The sequence below is a fragment of the Embiotoca jacksoni genome, unplaced genomic scaffold (genome assembly GCF_022577435.1).
Source record: "Embiotoca jacksoni isolate LCO1_2020_lvr unplaced genomic scaffold, fEmbJac1.0.p SCAF_12, whole genome shotgun sequence".
NCBI lineage: Eukaryota > Metazoa > Chordata > Actinopteri > Embiotocidae > Embiotoca > Embiotoca jacksoni.
Genome location: NW_027185252.1, coordinates 2,720,001 through 2,740,812, shown reverse-complemented (window position 1 = coordinate 2,740,812; position 20,812 = coordinate 2,720,001). Strand labels below are relative to the sequence as shown.

Sequence of the window (20,812 nt, the reverse complement as noted above, 5' to 3'; positions counted from 1 at the left end):
TCGTTCCACTGCTGCTCTTGTGTTACACCTTTACAAAGGAATAAATGTGTAAAATAGAAATGGGATACAACACATGCTAATCTCTTTCGGTTAGTGAAGATTTCTTTGAGGAAAAAAAAAAAAATGCATACGAGACATTTCAAAGCCTTTAGGGTAGGTTGTAAATGTATAACTGGATATGGCGGCTTTTCAATATATCAATTTCTATTCACATTCGGAGATTAGGCCTAGATGGCTGTGTGTGTGTGTGTGTGTGTGTGTGTGTGTGTGTGTGTGTGTGTGTGTGTGTGTGTGTGTGTGTGTGTGTGTGTGTGTGTGTGTGTGTGTGTGTGTGTGTGTGTGTGTTATCTTAGCCATGCACACCATTTGCCCACATGAATAGCTGGTAAAAAAATAAATAATAATAATATATATATATTTAAATGAAGAATACACACCTCGCACACGCCTTGAGACACCTTGTATGGGAGAGGTAGAGGTTAGCTGTGTTTTGAGGGAAGGTTATATCTGCCCCAGCAAATATCCACTGAACTGAGCCTTAGGCACACTAGAAACTATAAGAACGGATACATGCATGCATGCCAGCTCGAGCACGCATTCGCACTCCGTCCACGTTCGTAGTGTGATGATGTGTTGGGTTTCGTCTTGGCCTCTCATAGTGGGAATGTCTCCTCTTAATCCTCTCTGACTTCATACATTCAAAGGTCATCTCGCAGCCCATGTGTAGGCTACGGGGTGAGTGTGCGTGCGTGCGTGCGTGTGTGTGTGTGTGTGTGTGTCGTGGCACTTGGTGTGAATAAGAAAAAGAAACCTATTCACACTCGCTGTATATGTCAACAAACCCTGTAGGCCTATCCTTGTTTACTGTGAACATCCTATCTCTCTCGCTCTACAATTCCCCCCCCACCCACCCACCCACACACACACACACACACACACACACACACACACACACACACACACACACACACACTATTCTCCTGTCCTCTACCCTTCACTATCTTCCACATATTCTCCTTCATTGCACACCCCTCTTCAATCCTCACTCACAATTCATTCTCTCTCTGCCGCCCTCCCTCCTTCCACCCCGAGCTCCAGAGGCAGGGGCATCTCTTGGCGAAGTGTGGCCCACCACAGGCCACTGGCTTTGGGTAATTAAAGTGGTTTAGGCCCCCTCACCCATGGTCACAGGCAACTGCAGCTGGGTGATAAAGGCACTGTGCCATAATTACATGGACGGCCAGCATCACCGCCCAGCTACACTAAAACAGTCAGCTGGCCAGCTGCATGGGGCGGAGGGACCTGTGTGTGTCTGCGCGTGTATAAGTAACTGTACTGTGTTTGCATGTGGGTGTTGGTGTGTGTGTGTGTGTGTGTGTGTGTGTGTGTGTGTGTGTGTGTGTGTGTGTGTGTGTGTGTGTGCACACAGGGGGTCAACACCCCCTTGTGATCGCTCTGCTGTAGTTAAGCCCCCTGTGTTTAAGCCCCACACAGGCTCATTGAGCCCCTACACACACACACACACACACACACACACACACACACACACACACACACACACACACACACACACTTTTAACCCCCACCCCCCAGCCAATCATTCCTCACCAGTGGTCTGACTCCTGCCGTGAGTGTGTGTGACCATCAGCCATTTAATTACATCCAGCCATGATTTGCCTAATTTAAATAAATAAATAAACATATGAAAACACCCCAATAAACAAATACCTATATTCAAATGAGGAACCGGGGAGTTTCATGAGCATAAAGAATGGGGCAGGAGATGAGACCGTGCAGGCGGAAAAAAAGCTAATGTAAGGACCACTGGATGTGGACACACCGCCACAAACACACGCACACATACAAAATGCTTCAAGTCCCTCACTTATATTAGCACAGGCTGCAAAAGGAGAGGCACAATCCAGGACAGGAAGTAGAGCCCAGATAGGTGGAATTCAGGCATTTTAGGGTTCGATTCATCATCTTTGGTAAGCTGAGAAACCGTATCCAGGAGTTATTGAAATCTGACTTCAAATTCTGAAATCCTTCCTTGTGCATCTAAGTTATCGTAAATCACTGTTGAAATTACACTATTTAAGACTGGGTGCTAAATCTGAATACATTTCGAGCATCGGAATTAAATATTATAACTGTTTAGTGTGTTTTAAAGGGAAATTGCTGGAAAAAACAAGTTAAACATTCCTTTGCCATCCTGACCCACCACATATTAAACCAGATACTGTTTTTCTTAAGAATTTATCACATTTGCTCTTTTCTTGTCACAAGCACCTGTGTGGCTGTCGTGGGGATAAATCAACTGTATAATATTCATGTGCAGTCTGCTTACCTTGGGGGAAGAGGAGGCCAGCTCTCTCCCCATCACTGCAGCCACCAGGCTGGGCCCGACGGGCTGGGCTCGCTCCCTGTCTGGGCCGGAGCTGGGTTTGGGGGGCGACGGACTGGGGCCGGACCCGGAGCTGGAACTGGGGGCCACGGGAGCCCTCCTCTTCTGGCTGTTGGCCATGTCCAGGGAGGAGCCGCCAGCGGGGGGCCGCGTGGGGCTCGAGCTCCTCGGCTCGTAGAAGGGATTCGATCTGAAAATGAAGAGACGCGAGAGAAGACGGAGGAGGCAAGAAAAAACAGAAAGAACGAGTGTTACATAGATTTCAGTTTTTCTTTTAAATTGATGTGGTAACTGTGCACCGACAGGCGAGTGTGACATCATCGACATTTGTAGGAGCTTTTTCCTCAAAGACCAACAGTGTCTGTCGACACGTGACCAAATTAAAACCGTCGCCACTGGAACTATGACTGGTGTTTCTATTATTTTGTCCATCGAGTTTATTTCAAGAGCACGACAAACTGAAGCCTCCAAAAGTTGAAACAACACCACTCGAGGAAGACAGTTACACCGCAAAATATCTAGATTAAAACATCCTGCCAAGAATGATCAGCATTATCAGGATTATCTAAAAGACTTTTTTTTTTTGGGGGGGGCTCCATTGATAAACTAAACATGAGGAAATTGCTCCATGGAAACAAAGCTTCGGTGTAACACAATGAACGGCACACACAAGTGGTAAGTTAATAAAAGATGCAGGTGCACTGAGGTCAGGACTGGGTGACCTCATATCCTCGCTGACCAAGGTGGACTACTGACAGACAGGCAGGAGCACGACGACACACACACACACACACACACACACGCACACACACACACGCACACACGCACACACACACACACACACACACACACACACGCATGCACACAAGCATCCACTGAAACACACATGCACACATACCAGAGTGTTATCAATATACAGGCATGCTTGTGGCTCTGAAAGCTGGGGCATGGCCTAGAGACATTCACTCAACATGCAACAAGCAATACTAAACAAACAAGGGAATTGGATGGAGAGGGTTGGGGTGTGTGTGTGTGTGTGTGTGTGTGTGTGTGTGTGTGTGTGTGTGTGGGGTGGGGTGGGGTGGGGGGTTAAGGGAGAGAGTGAGAAAGAAGAAAACTGATTGACTAGGTATCTCCCTGAAAGAGGAGGTTAGAGCTACTCATTGTCTATGTAACCGCAAAGCGATGGAGGAGGGGAGGGGAATGAAGAAAAGAAAAGCAGGCCGTGCCTACAGAGGAGCTTTAACAGACCGGCGCTGACTAAAAGACATGTGAAAGGGCTCCAGTCAAAACACAGCGCTGCCCTCTTGAACTTTCTATTCTGCCGAGGACTGCTCCCGATGTAAGAGACAGACGGAAGAGAAACACACCAGTCAATAACCGGGCTCTCTTTAGACAGCTGAGAGGGCTGAAAACATACAGATATATCTGTGCGACAGCTTCGCTCAGCGGCCGGGTTTACATTTACAATTTAGGCACAGCCGCTCTTCTGGAGAGGTCACACACGGTCAGGGAAACTTGTTCTGCAGAAGGATCCCCCACGGTGTGACATTTTTAATTTAATTTCTCAGCCACATATTAAATGTTATCATGAAAGCTTGCTGAGATGCATACAGATATCTTCTTTTTGCATGTTTTTATTAAAATATTAACTCAGAATTTGCCAAATCACTACAAATTCAGGGCCTGTTCATGGAGTACCCTGCCTTCACCCAAGGTCAGCTGGGATTGGCCCTCCTGTGACCCAGTTCAGGACGTAGTGGGTGGAGATAATGTATGGACAAAAAAAGTGATTTAAGGATGCATGTTTACTAAAAATTTAAATTCAAGTACGTCATCTACTAATTTAAGACAAAAGAATTTTGTTTATAATGGAACGGTGAATTCATGACTCCACTGAACTGGCAGCACAAGACACTGACGTGACGTCCAATGGGAAAAGGAAAGAGGCGAGGAAAGGGAAGGAAATCAGGGATGAAAGAGGAGGAAGGTGAGATAAAAAATTAGCACAATTTGGGAGGAAGTTAGGGAGAATGCAAAGAGGGAAAGTATGGGGCAACAAGTTGATAAGAAGGAGGGAGGGAAAGGGGGGGGGGGGGTAATGAAGGAGGAGGGAGACAAAGTTAAAGAATGCAGTGAAACAACAGGGCCCTTGTTCCCGTTGAAAGAGCTGCCTCGTCACTTGGCTCTGTCCTGGGTGGGGGGTTGAGGGGTGGGAGTGGGAGGTCTACAAGTACCCCTCTATAAGGAAGGGTCTTGCAGGGCTTGGCCTACCAATGGTAACCGAACTAGGCCGTCTGGTGCCTCACTTAGTGGGTCTAGTGCGGGCTACTTATAGGGACAGAAACCATGTCAGGAAGCTGTTTTGCAAGCAAGTGAAAAAGTGTAACTAACTCCAATTAAAATGTAAAAATACAACAGGATGAAACGTGCCAGGTGCACACTCCTCTGTCAATGGCATTCTGGCATCAAGGCCTCAGGATTTAAAATTTCTGCATCATAAAACACAAACACGACTGTAAAAAAAATAAAAACGGATTAAATAAAGAAAGTCTTACTCATCGAGCTCCTCCTCCTCGTTGTGAGAGGTGTCCGCGTACAGGTACTTGCTCATGTCAACGGGCCGCACACCTTTCCTCTGCCTGGGCTTGGGGGGTTCTGGGTCCGGCTGGAGGTCCGCGTCCAGGTCGGGCTCGTCGAAGGGATTGCTGGGGGGCGTGTGCGTCTCCGGCTCGTCCAGCTCGCTGAACGGATTCGATAAGTCGTGGTCGTAGAAGGACTCGTCGTCGACCCGCTGCCGTAAGACCGGCTGGGCAGAGGGCTCTGTGAGACAGAGAGAGAGGACAGAGAGCGCTGACTGCATGCTACAAACAAACCTGACAAAAGCTTTGGTTTCTTACCATATAATAATTATTATTAATTATATTATTAGAGCAAGACAGCACAGGGGAATTCAAATAAATGCAAATGTAGTCCTGGGAATGAACTAAGCATTAAGTCTATTTGACTCTAAATATATTTGCCCTCCAACTGATCTCTCCATCCATCTCCTTATAGCTATTAACGTATGTATTTTGTATTTAGATCACCTGGAAGACGCAAGACTTGCATTTTCCGGCACGTGTTGCGTGGTTATTTGTTGGAGCAGGAATTTGAAATATTATAGTTATCACCTACATTTAGCTATTTAACAATTCAAACACTCTTATTGTGTGTGCTGATCCAGGAACTGAAAATATCAGCAGGTGTGTTGCTTCATTCAGCTGCTACTAAATGAATAAAAAAAAAAATCCATGTGTATGGATATATAAAAAAATAAAAATAAAAAAACATTCTCAAGAAAGTAAAACTGAAGATTTTAGATTGAATATCAGATCAAAGACGACTTAAACAAGCAAACAAACAACAAAGTGGGTTCTTCGTGTGTAGGAGCATGACACTCAAAGAAAACAAATAAAACACACGGGCACACCTGGCTACTCAGGTGGTCAGACGAAAATATTGGTTTAGCTGTCTGAGTGAAAGCATTGAAGCCTGCTGTAGTTACACATGATCACACGCATTCACGGTATGTGCACATCCAAACCGTAAAGTTGCATTGCGTGACATCCCACAGACGTTATGGCAACAGTACTAATAAGATCAAAGACGAAAAGCCGAAAAAGAAAAATCAAGAGTGGCTAAATCAGACGGTGACGTACCTTCGTCTTCGGGATCACCGAAGGGGTTGAGGTGGTTGGGATGGAGGTCGTCATCGGGATCGTCGAAGGGATTGGTGCTCATGGCGAGAGCCATTTCCGGATCCTCGTCTTCCAGGAAGTTCAGCTTGTTAATCAGCTCTGTCGCCACAGAGTCCAACACAAACGGGAAAAAAAAAAAGTCATTTAAAAGAACAAACTACAGAGTCCAAACAGTCACACAACAACACATTTCCAGCAACGCAATGAACACAAATATTCACAAACCCTAAAAATACCACACAAAAAAAAAACCCTGCACTTTGGAGTGAACCAGGAGTAGAAAGACCTTTAAGTCTTGCACAAGTAATCCCTTCACAGCCCTCAAACTTCTCTGTGTTCCTCGGCCACCTCGGCTTTCTTCAATGGATGTGCAACAGTTGATTTCTGGGGGAAATTTGTGTGGTGTGGAGGAGGGGGGTTACTGTGGGAGACAGTGACGAAAGCACGGAGTTGCTATAGAGATCCTGGCTGCGGAGCCTAAGGCTCGTCAGCTTTATCTTCATCATACTCACTGCGGGTCAATCGCATGCTGCCGGGGTGTGGGTCATTTTGAAAAGAGAGTAAATATGTCTGAAGTAGACGCCAAGAATTGCCGCTGAGAGCGATGTGAGAATCTGAAAGAAGGAAGTGCTGCGAGTACGCGTCCCTCGGTCTGAATGTAGTGTGGCCGTGTAAAGTGGCGGTGGCTGATAAACACATTTTTTAATCGATAACCGGGATAGCTTTACCTGCAAAGCCCCCCCCCCCCTCTGAAAGCAGCGCGTTCCTCTTCTCCCTGTTATCTAACAGTCAGCTACCAGGCGCATTACCGCCACCTTCAGACATAGTGACACATTACCAACCGGGCGCCTGTAGTTACCTGATCACTAATCAATTTGGTAGATTATAACGACCATTTCGAAATTCGAGGCCCATCCCAAGTACTAATGAATGGATACATCAATTTTAGACGCTGGAACAGACCTGAGCATTGGATTTGCGTTGACTTGTGTTTTGCACACACTTTACTGCAGACGATGAACCGATGAAACCATCTGGGAATAAAAACATGCACTGTTGGCCCCTCGCGGCACCAAGTTTAAGACCCCCAATTAGATGCCGAGGACTTAAAACAAGATGTTAAGCGACCCAAACCCGCCTGCATCTACTACAGCAACGTGTCTCACCAGCTTGAGAATACCACATATCCAAAACTCACAATTCAAGTGAGAAGAAATACACTTAAATCCATTTGAAAACAATTTTTATTCTTCCTTTTTTTTTTTTTTTTTTTTTTTTTTTTACAGGAAGAGTTCATTTAAATACCGTTTACCTCGTTTGGTTCACTACCAATTGCAGTAAAAAATAAATAAATAAATAAATAAAAGGGGAGGGGGGGGGTCACACTGTCATAACACAACCAAACAAACAATATAAACCAAAACAATGAACACCAAGTGATGTGTTCACAACACCACGTACAGCACATCACCACACGGACCAAGATCAAATGTAATAACACATGACCACAACACGATCACAGTACCGGTGTCAAGGAGGATCGAGGGATGGACGGGAGGAGAAAAAAAAAAAAACAATACAAGAGGAAGGCTGGAAAAGGAAGAATTATTCAAACCAAATATATAGATTAAAAACTGTGGAAATGAATGGCAGGGTAGAGGTGACACAATGTCGAGGTGACACAGGGATGAGGGAGGTGAAAGAAAGGTGAAAAAAAGACCTTGGGAGGAAGCAGCAGGCTTAGCTGTTGCTTTGTGTGCTCGCTTGGGAACACCACCACCATCATCATCATCATCCCCATCTAAGCAGCTGAGGGCATTCAACTGGTTTACAATCTCTGCAAACGACAGGGCCATACAGGAAGGAAGGGAGGAAGAGTAGCAGTGAACAAGGCAAAAGAAAACAACACACGCAATCCAGCATGTCCACACACAACCACAAACTCTGTTGAATTACATACAGACATATAGCAGTCCCTCCAGGTCCACCAGATCGCAAATGATTAACGCCGATTCAAGCAAACTCAACAATATTTGTTTGAGCTTTTCAAAATTCGCACGATTTTTCCCCAAAAAATGTTTGTAACTTTAAGCCCCGTGGGTCTCAAAGTTCAATAAATAAGTAAAAAAAAAAGAAGATTACAACTAAAATATCTTTATGATGTGCAGCAGGAAGTGACACTTTAAAAAAAAAAAAAGAAGGCATTTTTCTTTCTCTAGATGCAATTTTTTGTCTAATTCTGGCAATTTAACACAAAACAAAACAAAACAAAATCACTTAAAACTGCGAATAAGTCCGACACAAAACCACAACAATCACAAAAAAACTTTGCGAAACCCTGGAGGGACTGATACAGAGTTAAAAAGAGGGCACACATTTCAGCGTAGATTGTAGGCCTCTGTTTGTTTGTGTGCAGTGTTACTAAACAAATATGGAGCTCTGTAATAGCATGTTGTCAACACTTTAAACTTCCAGCAAACAAACTGCTAGTCTGGCTTCAAAATGAAGATATATCTACTTTGCATCTTTTGATACTCACACACACACACACACATATTTATAGAGATTTCATCATTTACATACGCATATACAAAAGACATCCAGTAGGTTTTAGGGTGTACGCATTGGTTAGTGTTGCTCGGGTAGCTTGCTGCCTTGTTCCATAGGTAGCACGCAAAGAGGAATATGATAGTAGGGAGTTTTGGCAGCTTTGCCCGGCCCTTTGATTCAGAGATACGTGCTAGTGAAGCATCGCCGTAGCGATCAATGCATATACATATAAATGAGATGAAGAGCAGGGAGGGGAAGAAGAAGAAAGGGGAGAAAGCATGAAGCTTAACATGAAGAGGTGGCGCTTTGAAAAGTTGGATTAAGCAAAGCAGGAAGCGTCGGGGGAGCCCCCCATACATTAGACCACAGAATGAATCCCCGACATGTACGTATGGGAGGAGGCAACCCACCTTCGGTGTACCAGTCCAACCAAATCACAAGGAGGAGGAGAAAGCGAGGGACGATGGTGGGGGTGGGAGGTAACGAGGGGTGTAAGGAAATCAAAGTCAAAAGCAACAGAAAATACCCCGAAGCTGTCAACACACGGTAAATAAAGCTCATGAATTTACAAATTAACAGTTGTTCTAATGTGGTGGAAGCACAACTCGCAGATGCATAAAAGTGAGAAGACAGAAAAAAAAAAAAAAGAAATCGAGAAAGAAAGAAGCAACGTTGATACCCCACATGAAGCCTCGGTTATTTCAGGTCTGGGAGATTATTCAGGGGAGGGGAGGAGATTTTATTCGCCAGGTTAAGTTTTCAGGTTGAGAAATTCATCTTGACATTTACAACGTGTTGATTTTCTAGCTGCAAAATGACTCATATGTACGATACTTACCGGCATCAGAGCTGTGACTGGCAGCAAGAAAAAGTGTTATTACTGACCAGGAACACAACGCTGTTACGGTGCCAAATGGCTGATTGCTTAAGAGGGGAATTGCTGGGTTTCTCACTACGTGAAGCACCTTGAGATGACTTATGTTGAGATGTAGCTCTCTATAAATAAAACTGAATTAAATCAAAATCCCAGCAGATTTATTTCAGTATATCTGTCAGATATATAAAAAAAAAAGTGCTTTCCCAGTTTCTTTTTAGTTTTTTTTTTTTTTTACCTGTGATCTTGGCTGCCTTCTCCTCCTGGTTAACCCTGTTCTCCTCATCCTCCTCGTTCTCCTCCTCAAAGTCGTCCAGGTTGCCAATGTCGGCCTGTTTCATGCTCATCAGGCTGGCCAGGCTCTGCATGTCCTCATCACTGGACCAGAGAAAACACACACACACACACACACACACACACATCTTTTAATACAGATAAATGACATTACTGTGACATAACCTACATAGATAAAGAACTAGCTGAGATACAAACGGAGAGAGAAGAGCCATAATGCATTAATAGATGAATGAATAAATGAAAACTAACGCATCAGAGCTGTTTTCATTTCAACCAAACATCTCGAACAAAGACCAATTGCTTGATCGAACAGGTGAATTATAACAGCGCTCTATTCTTTAACTCTTAAACTTCAGACCATCATCTCTGCACCTTCTAAACACCCAACACTTCACTCCTCACATTTTTCAGCTTTTGACCCCCCCCCCCCCCCCCTGACCTCTCCTCCTTCACCCTTTTCCCGTCCATTTCACGATGCATCACGGTCTATATTCCGTCTTGTGTTTTATGTATTCGTCTGCTGCTGCCCCCCACCCCCCCCACCCCCTCCAGTCCCTCGATACCGCCGCTCCATCATAATCGCTGCATTCTCCTCTCTGTTCTTTGTGTTTGGTGTTTCCCAGGCCCACGGGTTCATTTGAACTGGTGTGATGGAGTTTGTTTGTGTGTGGTCGACATCATTCCCCGAAGGGTTAACAAGGGTTACGCGCCATCGACCCGCCGTCCGCGCCACAACAAAGGCCTCGCTGCTCTGCTCCCGCTCAGTGTGTTTGTGTGTTTGTGTGTTTGTGTGTGTGTGTGTGTGTGTGTGTGTGTGTGTGGGGGGGTCTTTAAATGAAAGTTGCTGCTATCATTTTGGAATGAATAACAAACACTGTGATTGGGAGTGTGTGCCCTCAAATGAAAACTTGGTGATATAATATGAGAAAACGAATGAAAAGCGCCCTGCAAATTAAACCGATTTATAAAAGATACATACAGTGAACAAACGCAAGAAAATGACACTTTAATTGTCAACTCACAGCTGATTAGATTTGATATTTTCCAGAGCTGAGCTGTGATTCTGACAGACTTGCAATCAAAACTTCAATAATGCAATTTCCCAAACATCTCTGGTTAAAAATGACATGACAGAGCTGGACGTTTAATGAAAAACGTACTTTCTTTTATTCTGCTTAAACCACATCTCTCACGGTTCGTCGAACTCTTAGCCAAAACTAATCACTACAGTATCGAGCTTCACGCCGGCATGTGTGTCAGTGCGTAAAACGAGTAAGAGAGGAGTTCAGTTGCAACTAGTTAACTTTAAAATCCCTCTTAAATGTGTCTCACTTTCGTGGCTTCATTTGAAACGGAGGAGATTTCTTCCCAAAAACAGACAAAACCTGCACGAGCGGAGAGAAACGTCGGACGAGGCGACGACGCGAGAAGACTTACGTGGCCTTTCCCTCACGGAGGAAGATGCAGGAGAGGGAGAACTGCAGCGTGGCCGACACCACCTTCTTGGACAGGGGCTTGAACTTGAGTTTGACGTCCGTCTGCGTGGGCATCGGGCTGGCGTACTGCTTCATGTTGATGCTGCTGGTGGCTAAGGCCTTCCTCCGCCCCGACGGAGACTCCTGCGACACGGAGAGAGAGAGGTGGACCGTGAGGCTACAATCAGGAGAATGCAGGCGGTTGATTGACAGAATATTGTACTGACGCCGCAGGGATTTAAAAAAAAAAGGAAAAACAAGAGAGAAGGCGGGAGAGAGGTGTACTTGGTTTTGTTTCATTGTTTTACAGTATTCGAGGTTTGGTAAAGTGCAGGACGTACAACACATTTGAACTGATGTGATCACAGAATCAGGTGTACGTACATGTCCCCTGTTTCGCCGGTAAATCCAGAACATGCTGGAAGTGGTTCCCTCCCGTGTCCCGCATTGTAAATTCTGTTGTAAAAACCCTCCCTGATATTTCCTATCAAAGGTCCACGCTGCAGCCATTTCTGCTGTACTTCTTTTTTTTTTTTTTCCCCGAGATGCGCTCTGGGCCAGGGGCGAGCAGTCAAATTGGAATTTGGGAATATGCCACAGACCAGGTGATAAGAGTTATAGAATCAGTGACATGGCCCCGTGTGCGTGTGTGTGTGTGTGTGTGTGTGTGTGTGTGTGTGTGTGCTTACAAGCCGCTCACCAGAGGACTGTGCGTTAAAAAATAAGAACCGCCGGAGAGCCTTGTCACTGACTGCTAGATATGGAAACTGAACAGTTGGGGATGTTCCAGCCTTTTGTCTGCCCTCCCTCCAACAAAAAAAAAACAAAACTGATGGGTTTTGTCTGCTGCAAGTCTGGCCATGGAAGCACCATGCTGTCAGGGAATATCAGACCGGTTCACCTCCTCGCTGTGTTGATATCACTGACATACCACGTCCCTTTCCTTTCTTTTCCCTCTCCTCTCTTTCTGTTTTTTTTTTGGTTTTTTTTTAAACTGATTCTGGTTTTGTGATGAGAAACTGCCACATTTCCCCGGTTAAACGATATCTGTTCATTTGCATTTGGGAGGAAGGTACAGATCTCAGTACAGAAAAACATCGTGAGGATCACACACTGGTGTGCACACACACACACGCGCACGCACACACACACACACACAAACACACAGACACACAAGTCCCTTCACAGGCCATGTGGAATGAAAGCAGCAGGCAGCGGTGCAACACATGTTCTCCCTTTAAATGTCTGATTTTTGCTTCCTCTCTCTCCCTTTTTGTCTCTATTTCACTGCATGGATGTCTAAAACCAGCATCTAACTGTACACACACAAAACACACACGTTTTTGGTTTTATACCACAGAAAAATACCTTCTTGTCTCCGCTGCGAATCGAGCCCCGAGGATTCATCCTCTCATGCGCACAATACCGAACACAAGCAGAGCAGCCAGCTCCCTTTCACACTACAGCGGTTTGAGAGCACATATACATATGCACATACACTCTGGCATATACGCCAGATAAAGCGATACGAGCTCTTTACGTTGCCCGTTTCGTGATGTCTTCACACACTTACACACACAGAAAAACATACACACACCTCAGACGCTCCGGCTCTGTGAGGAAAACTCGATCTCGGCCTTATCGCCGAGGACCGCAGGGTATTCATGCAGATACACACATGCATACGCACAGGGACATACACACACCGAATTTCTATCACTACAGAGTAGTAAAGCTTTTAGTAATATAGTGAGAAGCGAGGCTTCAAATACAGATTACAAATCTACAGGACAGCCAAAGGAATACCAACACCGTGTGTAAATGTGTTCGGTGACTTTTATCCGAACTAATAACAGTTATTAAACGTTATTATGCGTGCCGGGTTTCAATGAATTACATTTATTGTGGTTGTAAATAGGCAAAAACGTGAACACGATGAAGAATGCAAGTGATGTGAATAATATCATCATGACATAAAACAGAATCTGGATGAGTCATCGGTCATCAATGAATATCCTTTAATTCCAACAAAATGCAGTAATCTGACAAAACTTTCTGAGATAACTCCGTGGTTGGTTGTCGTATCACCGCACAGGGAACCGTGTCCCCTTCTGGACATTTAGTCTTTGTTGCTTTCCAAAAGATTTTCAGTTTTTTTTTTTTTTTTTTTTTGCAACGTTTTCTGTTCTTGTCAGTTTTTCAGATTTCCTTTTTTGATTTGTTTGCACGATCCAACATATGATCTCCACCGTAACAACCGCAGTGGTCGGCACCACACTTGACGTTATCGCCAATACGAGGCCGTTCTAATATTAAACAACCAATTTATAACTCATTCAAAATATCTTTTCGATTCGGGCTTTCACTCTTTTAAGTGAACGCTGCTGGACGAACGGCTGCGAAGGGGTCAACGGGGTCAAAAGCTGATAATGTGAATCCCCCAGAAGCACAGAGGAAGTTGGGAGACATAAAACCGAAAATTGTTCAAGCAAAGATGATCAGAATCTGCTTCTCTCACCTCTGTCCCTCCTTTCCATTCGCCAACTCCTGCCAACATTCAACCGTATATCTCATCTAAACCTCCTAACCTCCCGTCTCTGCCCCCTCGCTCCTTCCTCGCTCCTCGCTCCGACCAATAATTAAATAAAAACCTACGGAAGAAACCGACCGACCGGCTACAGCGAGGCCACTTGACATTTCGCGCTGACATTTGAGCCTTGTAGCGTTGGCTGGGGGAACATAATGACGTATCATTGCCACACCGCCAACCCCTAAGATTGTCCACGGAACAGCCCATCAGGAGAGGAAGAAGATGAGGAGGGAAAAAAAACAAAAAAAACCTCTCTCTCCACCTCTTATCTCTCTGCAGATTACACTCTGGCTATTATACTAAGTTAATAGCGCATGTAGATACTTTATGAATGAATTTGCCAAATGCACCAAACACTTAAGAAGAGGGGATTTAGCAAAACGGAGGATGGGGAGAAAGAGGGAGGAGGAGGGGTGGGTTGGGGAGGGGAGTCTTGAAAAATAGGAAATACTTAAGGATATGCAAATACTCCCCCCGCTAAAGAATGGAAAAAACGTTTCAACAGATTTGAGAAGGGGCAGCAAACAATGGAAATCTGCTCTATTTCCCCGGATGCTACTTGTCAATCAATGTGTGTGTTTGAGAGAAGGTGTGGGGTGGGGTGGGGGTGGTGGTGGGGGTGACTGGGATTAGGGGGACTAGGAGGTTGTGACAATGTGTAAAATGAAAGGGAAGGACAATACAGAAGTTTAATTTATTACGGAGAGGATGGGACTATCAATAAGCTCTCTCTTTTCTGAGCCAGGAGAATGACTAAATACCTGAAAGTGTGTGTGTGTGTGTGTGTGTGTGTGTGTGTGTGTGTGTGTGTGTGTGTGTGTGTGTGTGTGTGTGTGTGGAGGGAACAGTAGGAGAGAGAGAGAGAGCGAGAGAGAGAGAAAGACAGAAAGAGAGAGGACAGAAAGGAGGAGGGAGGGAGGGGTGATGGCTGTATGCTGCCCCCTAGCTGCATCTCTTCACAACTGCAGTAAGCGCGTCATTAAAGGCCGACGGTTAGTTGTGTACTACACTTACACAAACCAGGCTGTTCATATAAAATGACAACAACCACACCTACTACCTACAGTTACTTTTTTTTTTTTTTTTTTAGTGCCTGATTATTCTTTATAAATGCCAATCAAGGAGGGTGTGTTTGTGTATCTCAGGAGTACCAGTCCTGCCCCTCTTCCCCTCGTGCCAGCTGGCCCGGGATCGATCCACAGATGCTCCCCTGGTGGGGGGGCAGGGGTCAGGGCGGGAGGGTGCCCGGGGGTCCTGCTGAATCCCTCTGCCCTAAAATGCCAATGGGACGGGGCCGGTGAAAAGGAGGGGTAGGAACCCCCTTTTGTCACTAAGAGATGGATTAATTAGGCTGAGTGCGAAAAAAAAGAAGCCGGCTTCTTTGTTTAGACCTCATCTGATGAACACAAAACAACAACAAAAAAAGAAGAAGTGTCCAACACATACACACGCCAATCAGCTAATGGCTATTTTAACAGAGGTCACCAGTCCTACCTGCCTTCTAATTTGAACAAACATGATGAATGCCCCCTATTGATCCATATACCATGACTCAATTCACACATTAAGTATTCATTCCTACAAACAATTACCTTAAACTTATCAAAAGAGGCTCAAATTCTATTTTCCCGCGTTGTTCCCCTCTATTGTATCCTAACGACTAGTCAATAACCGAAGTGACTGTGGTAGATGTTCAGTGTGTTGTTGAGGGAGACAGGAGTATAAAAAACATTGGCTCTGGTATTACAACAGTGATGAGAAGTGATGACTCACTGGTTCCAAATCAAGCAGATGATTATCTGACTTAAGCCTGATACCACACAACAAAACAATACTGAACTGTGGAACTAAGGGACAACGCGAGGTCATCTACACTCCCAACTACAAACGACACGAAAAGTCACAGGTGACGCATTTACGACACGGATGTTCTCGTTTCTCCGTCTTGCCAAATTCTCCAATTTTTCTTTCCCTCTAATCTTTTTTCTTGTTATTAAATGCAAAGCTCTGTGAAACAAAACCTAAAACTCAAAAGGGGGATAAAGTGGACTAGAGACTAGAGGCTATAAATGTTTCCACTCCTACAAAACAACTGTACACAGGCCCTTATTTTGTAATTTGTATTCAAAAGATTCAGGAAAAAAAAAAAAAAAAAACTCAATTTACCCTATAGAATAACCCCGAGGTGGCACCGATTAGCCCTTCACACCCCAAAAAAAAAAAAAAATCAGTGGGCTCCGTCTGAATTCAGCAGTCAGCAGATTGGAGGTGGGAGGCACGGTGCTGTTCCTCTTGCCTCAAGGTCACAGTTATTGGAAATGGAGACATCCAATGTGCTCACATCTCTTTTTGAATCCGCACACAATGGAGTGATTCCTCTGTGTCAATTTGGCTTCCCCTGATAACCGATAAGGCAGCGCTTTTTACATACCACCTATGAATGCTGCACTATAGGCGTTATAGACACACACACACACACACACACACACACTCACACACACACACACACACATACAGATTAAGACCAATTTATTCATCTGCTACTATTATATGTGAGGATTTATTTTTTCCTCCCCGAGCAGTGTGTCTGTGTGTGTATTTTAAGGGCAACAATAGACATAAAAGCCATGCAATACTATCACTTTGGTTATGCGAATTACAATAACAATGGTCTTAATAATGGAATGAACTGTGCAAATGGCTTTTATGTGTATTGTTCATGGACACACACACACACACACACACACACACACACACACACACACACACACACACACACAGATAGAGTCTCGCACACACAAGTAGAAAAAAAGGACCACAGGATTTTTTTTTTTCACACTTACTTTACCCACACTGTGGGTCAGATTTAAACTTAAAAACCCACAAAATGGAAACACGTTTCGCTGATCAGCACCTCGTCCCCGGAGGGGGGGAGTGAACGTGAACAACAACAACAACAACAACAACAACAACAGAAAGCAAAAGGTTGACAAACAGTCAGGGGAAAGTGTGAGAAGAGATTGAGTGAAGAGGGCGAGAGGAGAGCGATTAGTCCCAACAAGAGCGGGATTAGGTTTGTTTTAGAGGAAAGGATGGCAGATTACAGCACAGCGAGTGTCGTAGAGTTGGATGAATATGGTTTAGGATGGCAGAGAGCTCTAGACACCGAATCCTTTTTTTGTTTGACACGGGAGAAACTGAATATGGGACAGATGGGCGTGTGCCGACGCTGCCAAGAACAGGAACAATCAGTTCTTCACTTCTTCAGACTTCACTCTTGAGACCAAACAAAAGAGACTGAATGGTGATGGTGGGGCAGACATGGACACACAGACACAGACACACACACACACACACACACACACACACACACACACACACACACACACACACACACACACACAAACAGCAACAACTGGAGACAGAAATACAGCTGGAGATCCTGGTTTAAGGCTCAATCCCAGACACAGGATTTAACAAATTATCAGTGTTTTCATATTGTCACTGATAGATGATGATGATGATGATGATGATGATGATGATGAGAACTTCCTCTAAGCAAGCTGCAGTTAATTAACCTGTATTTTGGTTCAACAACTACATTATAGAACAACTATGAAGTGAATTCAGCCGTGTTATAAAGAGTGTATGTGATGAAAGTGGATGAAAGTTTGAAGTAAGACTAATTTAAGAGATACTTTAATATCAGAAGGGGGAAAAAAATACACAGTTTGTACCTCAACATGTCAATCTAATCATCGGCACAATTCAAACCAATATAAAAGCTCGAGTTTGGCCATTTTTTTTAATCTAAACTAGAGCCATGTGAAAATATTTTGACATGATTTCTTTGATCAAAGGAGTCTTATATTGTAATTTAAAAAGCAGTCCAGTCAATTATCAGTTTTTCGGTTGAAACCTGTCATTGTATTTTTTACTGTACGTAAGAATACATCTTTTATGTCACCGCTCTGCAACAGGGTGGACAGTTATTTGCTAAAATGCTCTCATTCGTACCTGAACGGACTCTCTTGGGAAAATGGAAATCCCAGATTCTCCCTTTAATTCATTCTCATCAGATTTATAAATAGATGATATTGCTTGGTCTGCCATGTGTGCAGCCAATATTTTCTGTGTTGTGAGACTCCAGTTATCATACATATTGATGATTAGTCAACAGAGAAAGCATTACCATGTGTGTGTGTGTGTGTTTAAAAGAGAGGATGGTGTGTGTGTGTGTGTGTGTGTGTGTGTGTGTTTAAAAGAGAGAGGATGGGGTGTGTGTGTGTGTGTGTGTGTGTGTGTGTGTGTGTGTGTGTGAGAGAGAGAGCTAGAGAGAGAGAGAGAGGAATGCCTTTAATGTTGGGTTGTCTCTGATGGCAGCACATGAAAGGAGAAGAGTCACAAACCAACCAGTCCTTAAAAGGCCTAATCCTTAACTGGGAGAGTAGAGTGTTTTACTGGGGAGTAACCCCTTGCTAGGTTGCAACAACACACACACACACACACACACACACACACACACACACACACACACACACACACACACACACACACACACACACACATACACATTAAGCGGACACCTGCACTATTCTAGAGGCTTAACAGAGTTAATGAAATCTCCAGATATAATGGTCGTCATCTCTACCGCACGCAACCAGAGCCCAAGTCAGCAGGTTTAAGGAACTACCACATTGTTTTTTAAATAAATGGTCTGGCTCCTGTGGCATTCGTACTCCCATGACCTTCCCAGTGAGATCAGACTTGATTTAAATGTTCATAATATTGTTTCGTGCCATGATTGACTCTGTTTTTCTAGCATTTCAGCCATGCTGCGGCTACACTGGACATTTATATCAAACCAATTAAACAACGTGCAAAAATAAGTGTTTATGCTGCGAAAGAAAAAGCTGGAAGCCAAAAATTATTTGGATTTTTTTTTTTGCTTGATAAATGACCAACAATTCATTAACCATGACAAATGTTTCCATGTTAATGTGTGGATCAATTAATTGGTTATATGATATCGGCTATTTTGCTTTAGATTTTCTAATTAGCCCGGATCATAACTCATAACGAGCCAAAAATGCTTAGATAGACACGATGCCAGTATCTCACTTCTTCTCTTTCTGCCCCTCCCAGCCAGCCTCTCTCTCTCTCTCTCTCTCTCTCTCTCTCTCCTTCGTCTTATCAGTGTGTCCAGGGTGCCCTCCTCTTTCCGACTCTCCGGGTCTTTCTTTAGGGTGGCCCCTCAGTGCCCCCCACACATACACTCAGACCCAGAGCATGCACTTCAGACAGGGGGCTAATGGGAAAATAAATTACCAGCAGGCAAAAGCCCTGGCTCTGCACTTCTGCTGGAGAGAGAAAGGGACACAGAGGGGTTTGGAAAGAAGGGGGGAGGTGGTCAAGGAATGGAAAGAGAGAAGGGTAGTGAAGACGAGAGAGGAAGAGAGAGATGGATTGCAAGGAGACGGGCGGACAGAGAAATTGAGAAAAAGATGGGAGAAAATGAGGGAGATGGTATTGGAGGGGGGGGGGGGGATAGGTCGACAGGATTAGCTGGAGTTCATTCCTGGTCTGTGAAGTGCTTGCTCATCACTTTTTCCTGCCATTTTACCATCTCTGGCCATCACAGAGGCCTAAAATGGCGCACGCGCGCACACACACACACACACACACACACACACACACACACACACACACACACACACACACACACACACACATACACACACACAGTATCTGGATTTGATTACTCCCGTTGCATGAAGCAGCAGTTCAGATATCAGGGCGTCAGATTCATCACGGCGTCAGACATCGGTGACGGTGTGTGTCCGACAAATGTTTGTGCCCCTGTGTGTGTGTGTGTGTGTGTGTGTGTGTGTGTGTGTGTGTGTGTGTGTGTGTGTGTGTGTGTGTGTGTGTGTGTATACGTATGTAACGGGGATGAAGTCCGACAGATTTTGGTGCGTGATGGGGGGTGGTGGGGGAGAGGAGGAGGGTGTCAGTGGAGTGTCCATGTATGTTTGAAACTTATGCAACACAGACAAAAGCTGTACTGGCTTTGTAAAAGCTAAGAAATTACATCTGACAGGTACAAAGTGCTGAGTCAGAGCAGAAGTAAAAAAAAAACATGTTTGGAAAGTGCTTTTTATTCTAAATAGAGGAAAAACATTGATCGTCCCAGAAATCTTTTGTTCTGAATGTTTACACTCACTTCACACACTAAATTCTTATTCAAGCATCTGTTTTAAGGTCGAATAAAACCTGTAGGTAGTAACCAAGTAATGTATGTTTTTAATTGTGCTGATGGACTCCGAGTCTGACAGTACAGATGAACCGTACTAAATGATGAAATAATAAAATCCCACAACGATTATACGGCGTCGATGGGAACGCGATATAATCGCGTTCCCATCGAAGTATTGTGATGACTACTTGATGAAACTCTCCCATCCTGTTTTAGTTTCACCAACAGATAACAGAGAAGAAGACGTGAAGAAGCTCAAAACTTTTGGTTGATAAATCAAGACGGGAACTTCTATATTCCAGAGATATCAAACAGTGATTTCCAGTTAAACACAACACAGGATTTTTTTTATTTTTTGGGGGGGGGGGGGGTCATTTCCACTCAATTCTCACTTTAAGGTTGTGTTTGTTTTAGCTCTTTTTTGGCAGGCTGCTGAGATCTGACGGAGCTATGATAGGGCCCTAATCCAGAGCAAAGCTGATTTGCTTGAGGGGGAGGAGGAGAGAGGGGGAGGGGGAGAGGGGAGGTTAAGATGGCCTGTGACAAGAAACAATTGCCCCAAGTGAGAGTCTGCCTCTCTCCCACCCTGCTCCATGACAAAGGTGTACTCTCCATGCTAAGTGACA

General features: G+C 44.4%; 1 protein-coding gene across 8 annotated transcripts in view; it reads right to left on the bottom strand.

The window, feature by feature from the left end:
• Positions 1-20,812, bottom strand: part of ehbp1 (EH domain binding protein 1) — a 137,865-nt gene that overhangs the window by 86,556 nt on the left and 30,497 nt on the right. For 6 of the 8 annotated variants that reach the window (XM_069144219.1, XM_069144214.1, XM_069144212.1 and 3 more), the window contains exons 6-11: positions 11,303-11,484; positions 9,807-9,946; positions 7,865-7,981; positions 6,106-6,243; positions 4,963-5,227; positions 2,348-2,594 (exon numbers count right to left, since the gene is read on the bottom strand). In XM_069144219.1, the coding sequence (XP_069000320.1) occupies positions 2,348-2,594; positions 4,963-5,227; positions 6,106-6,243; positions 7,865-7,981; positions 9,807-9,946; positions 11,303-11,484 (1,089 nt within the window). The remainder of the gene's footprint in view (positions 1-2,347; positions 2,595-4,962; positions 5,228-6,105; positions 6,244-7,864; positions 7,982-9,806; positions 9,947-11,302; positions 11,485-20,812) is intronic. The other 2 variants (XM_069144216.1, XM_069144220.1) reach the window with 1 other exon arrangement.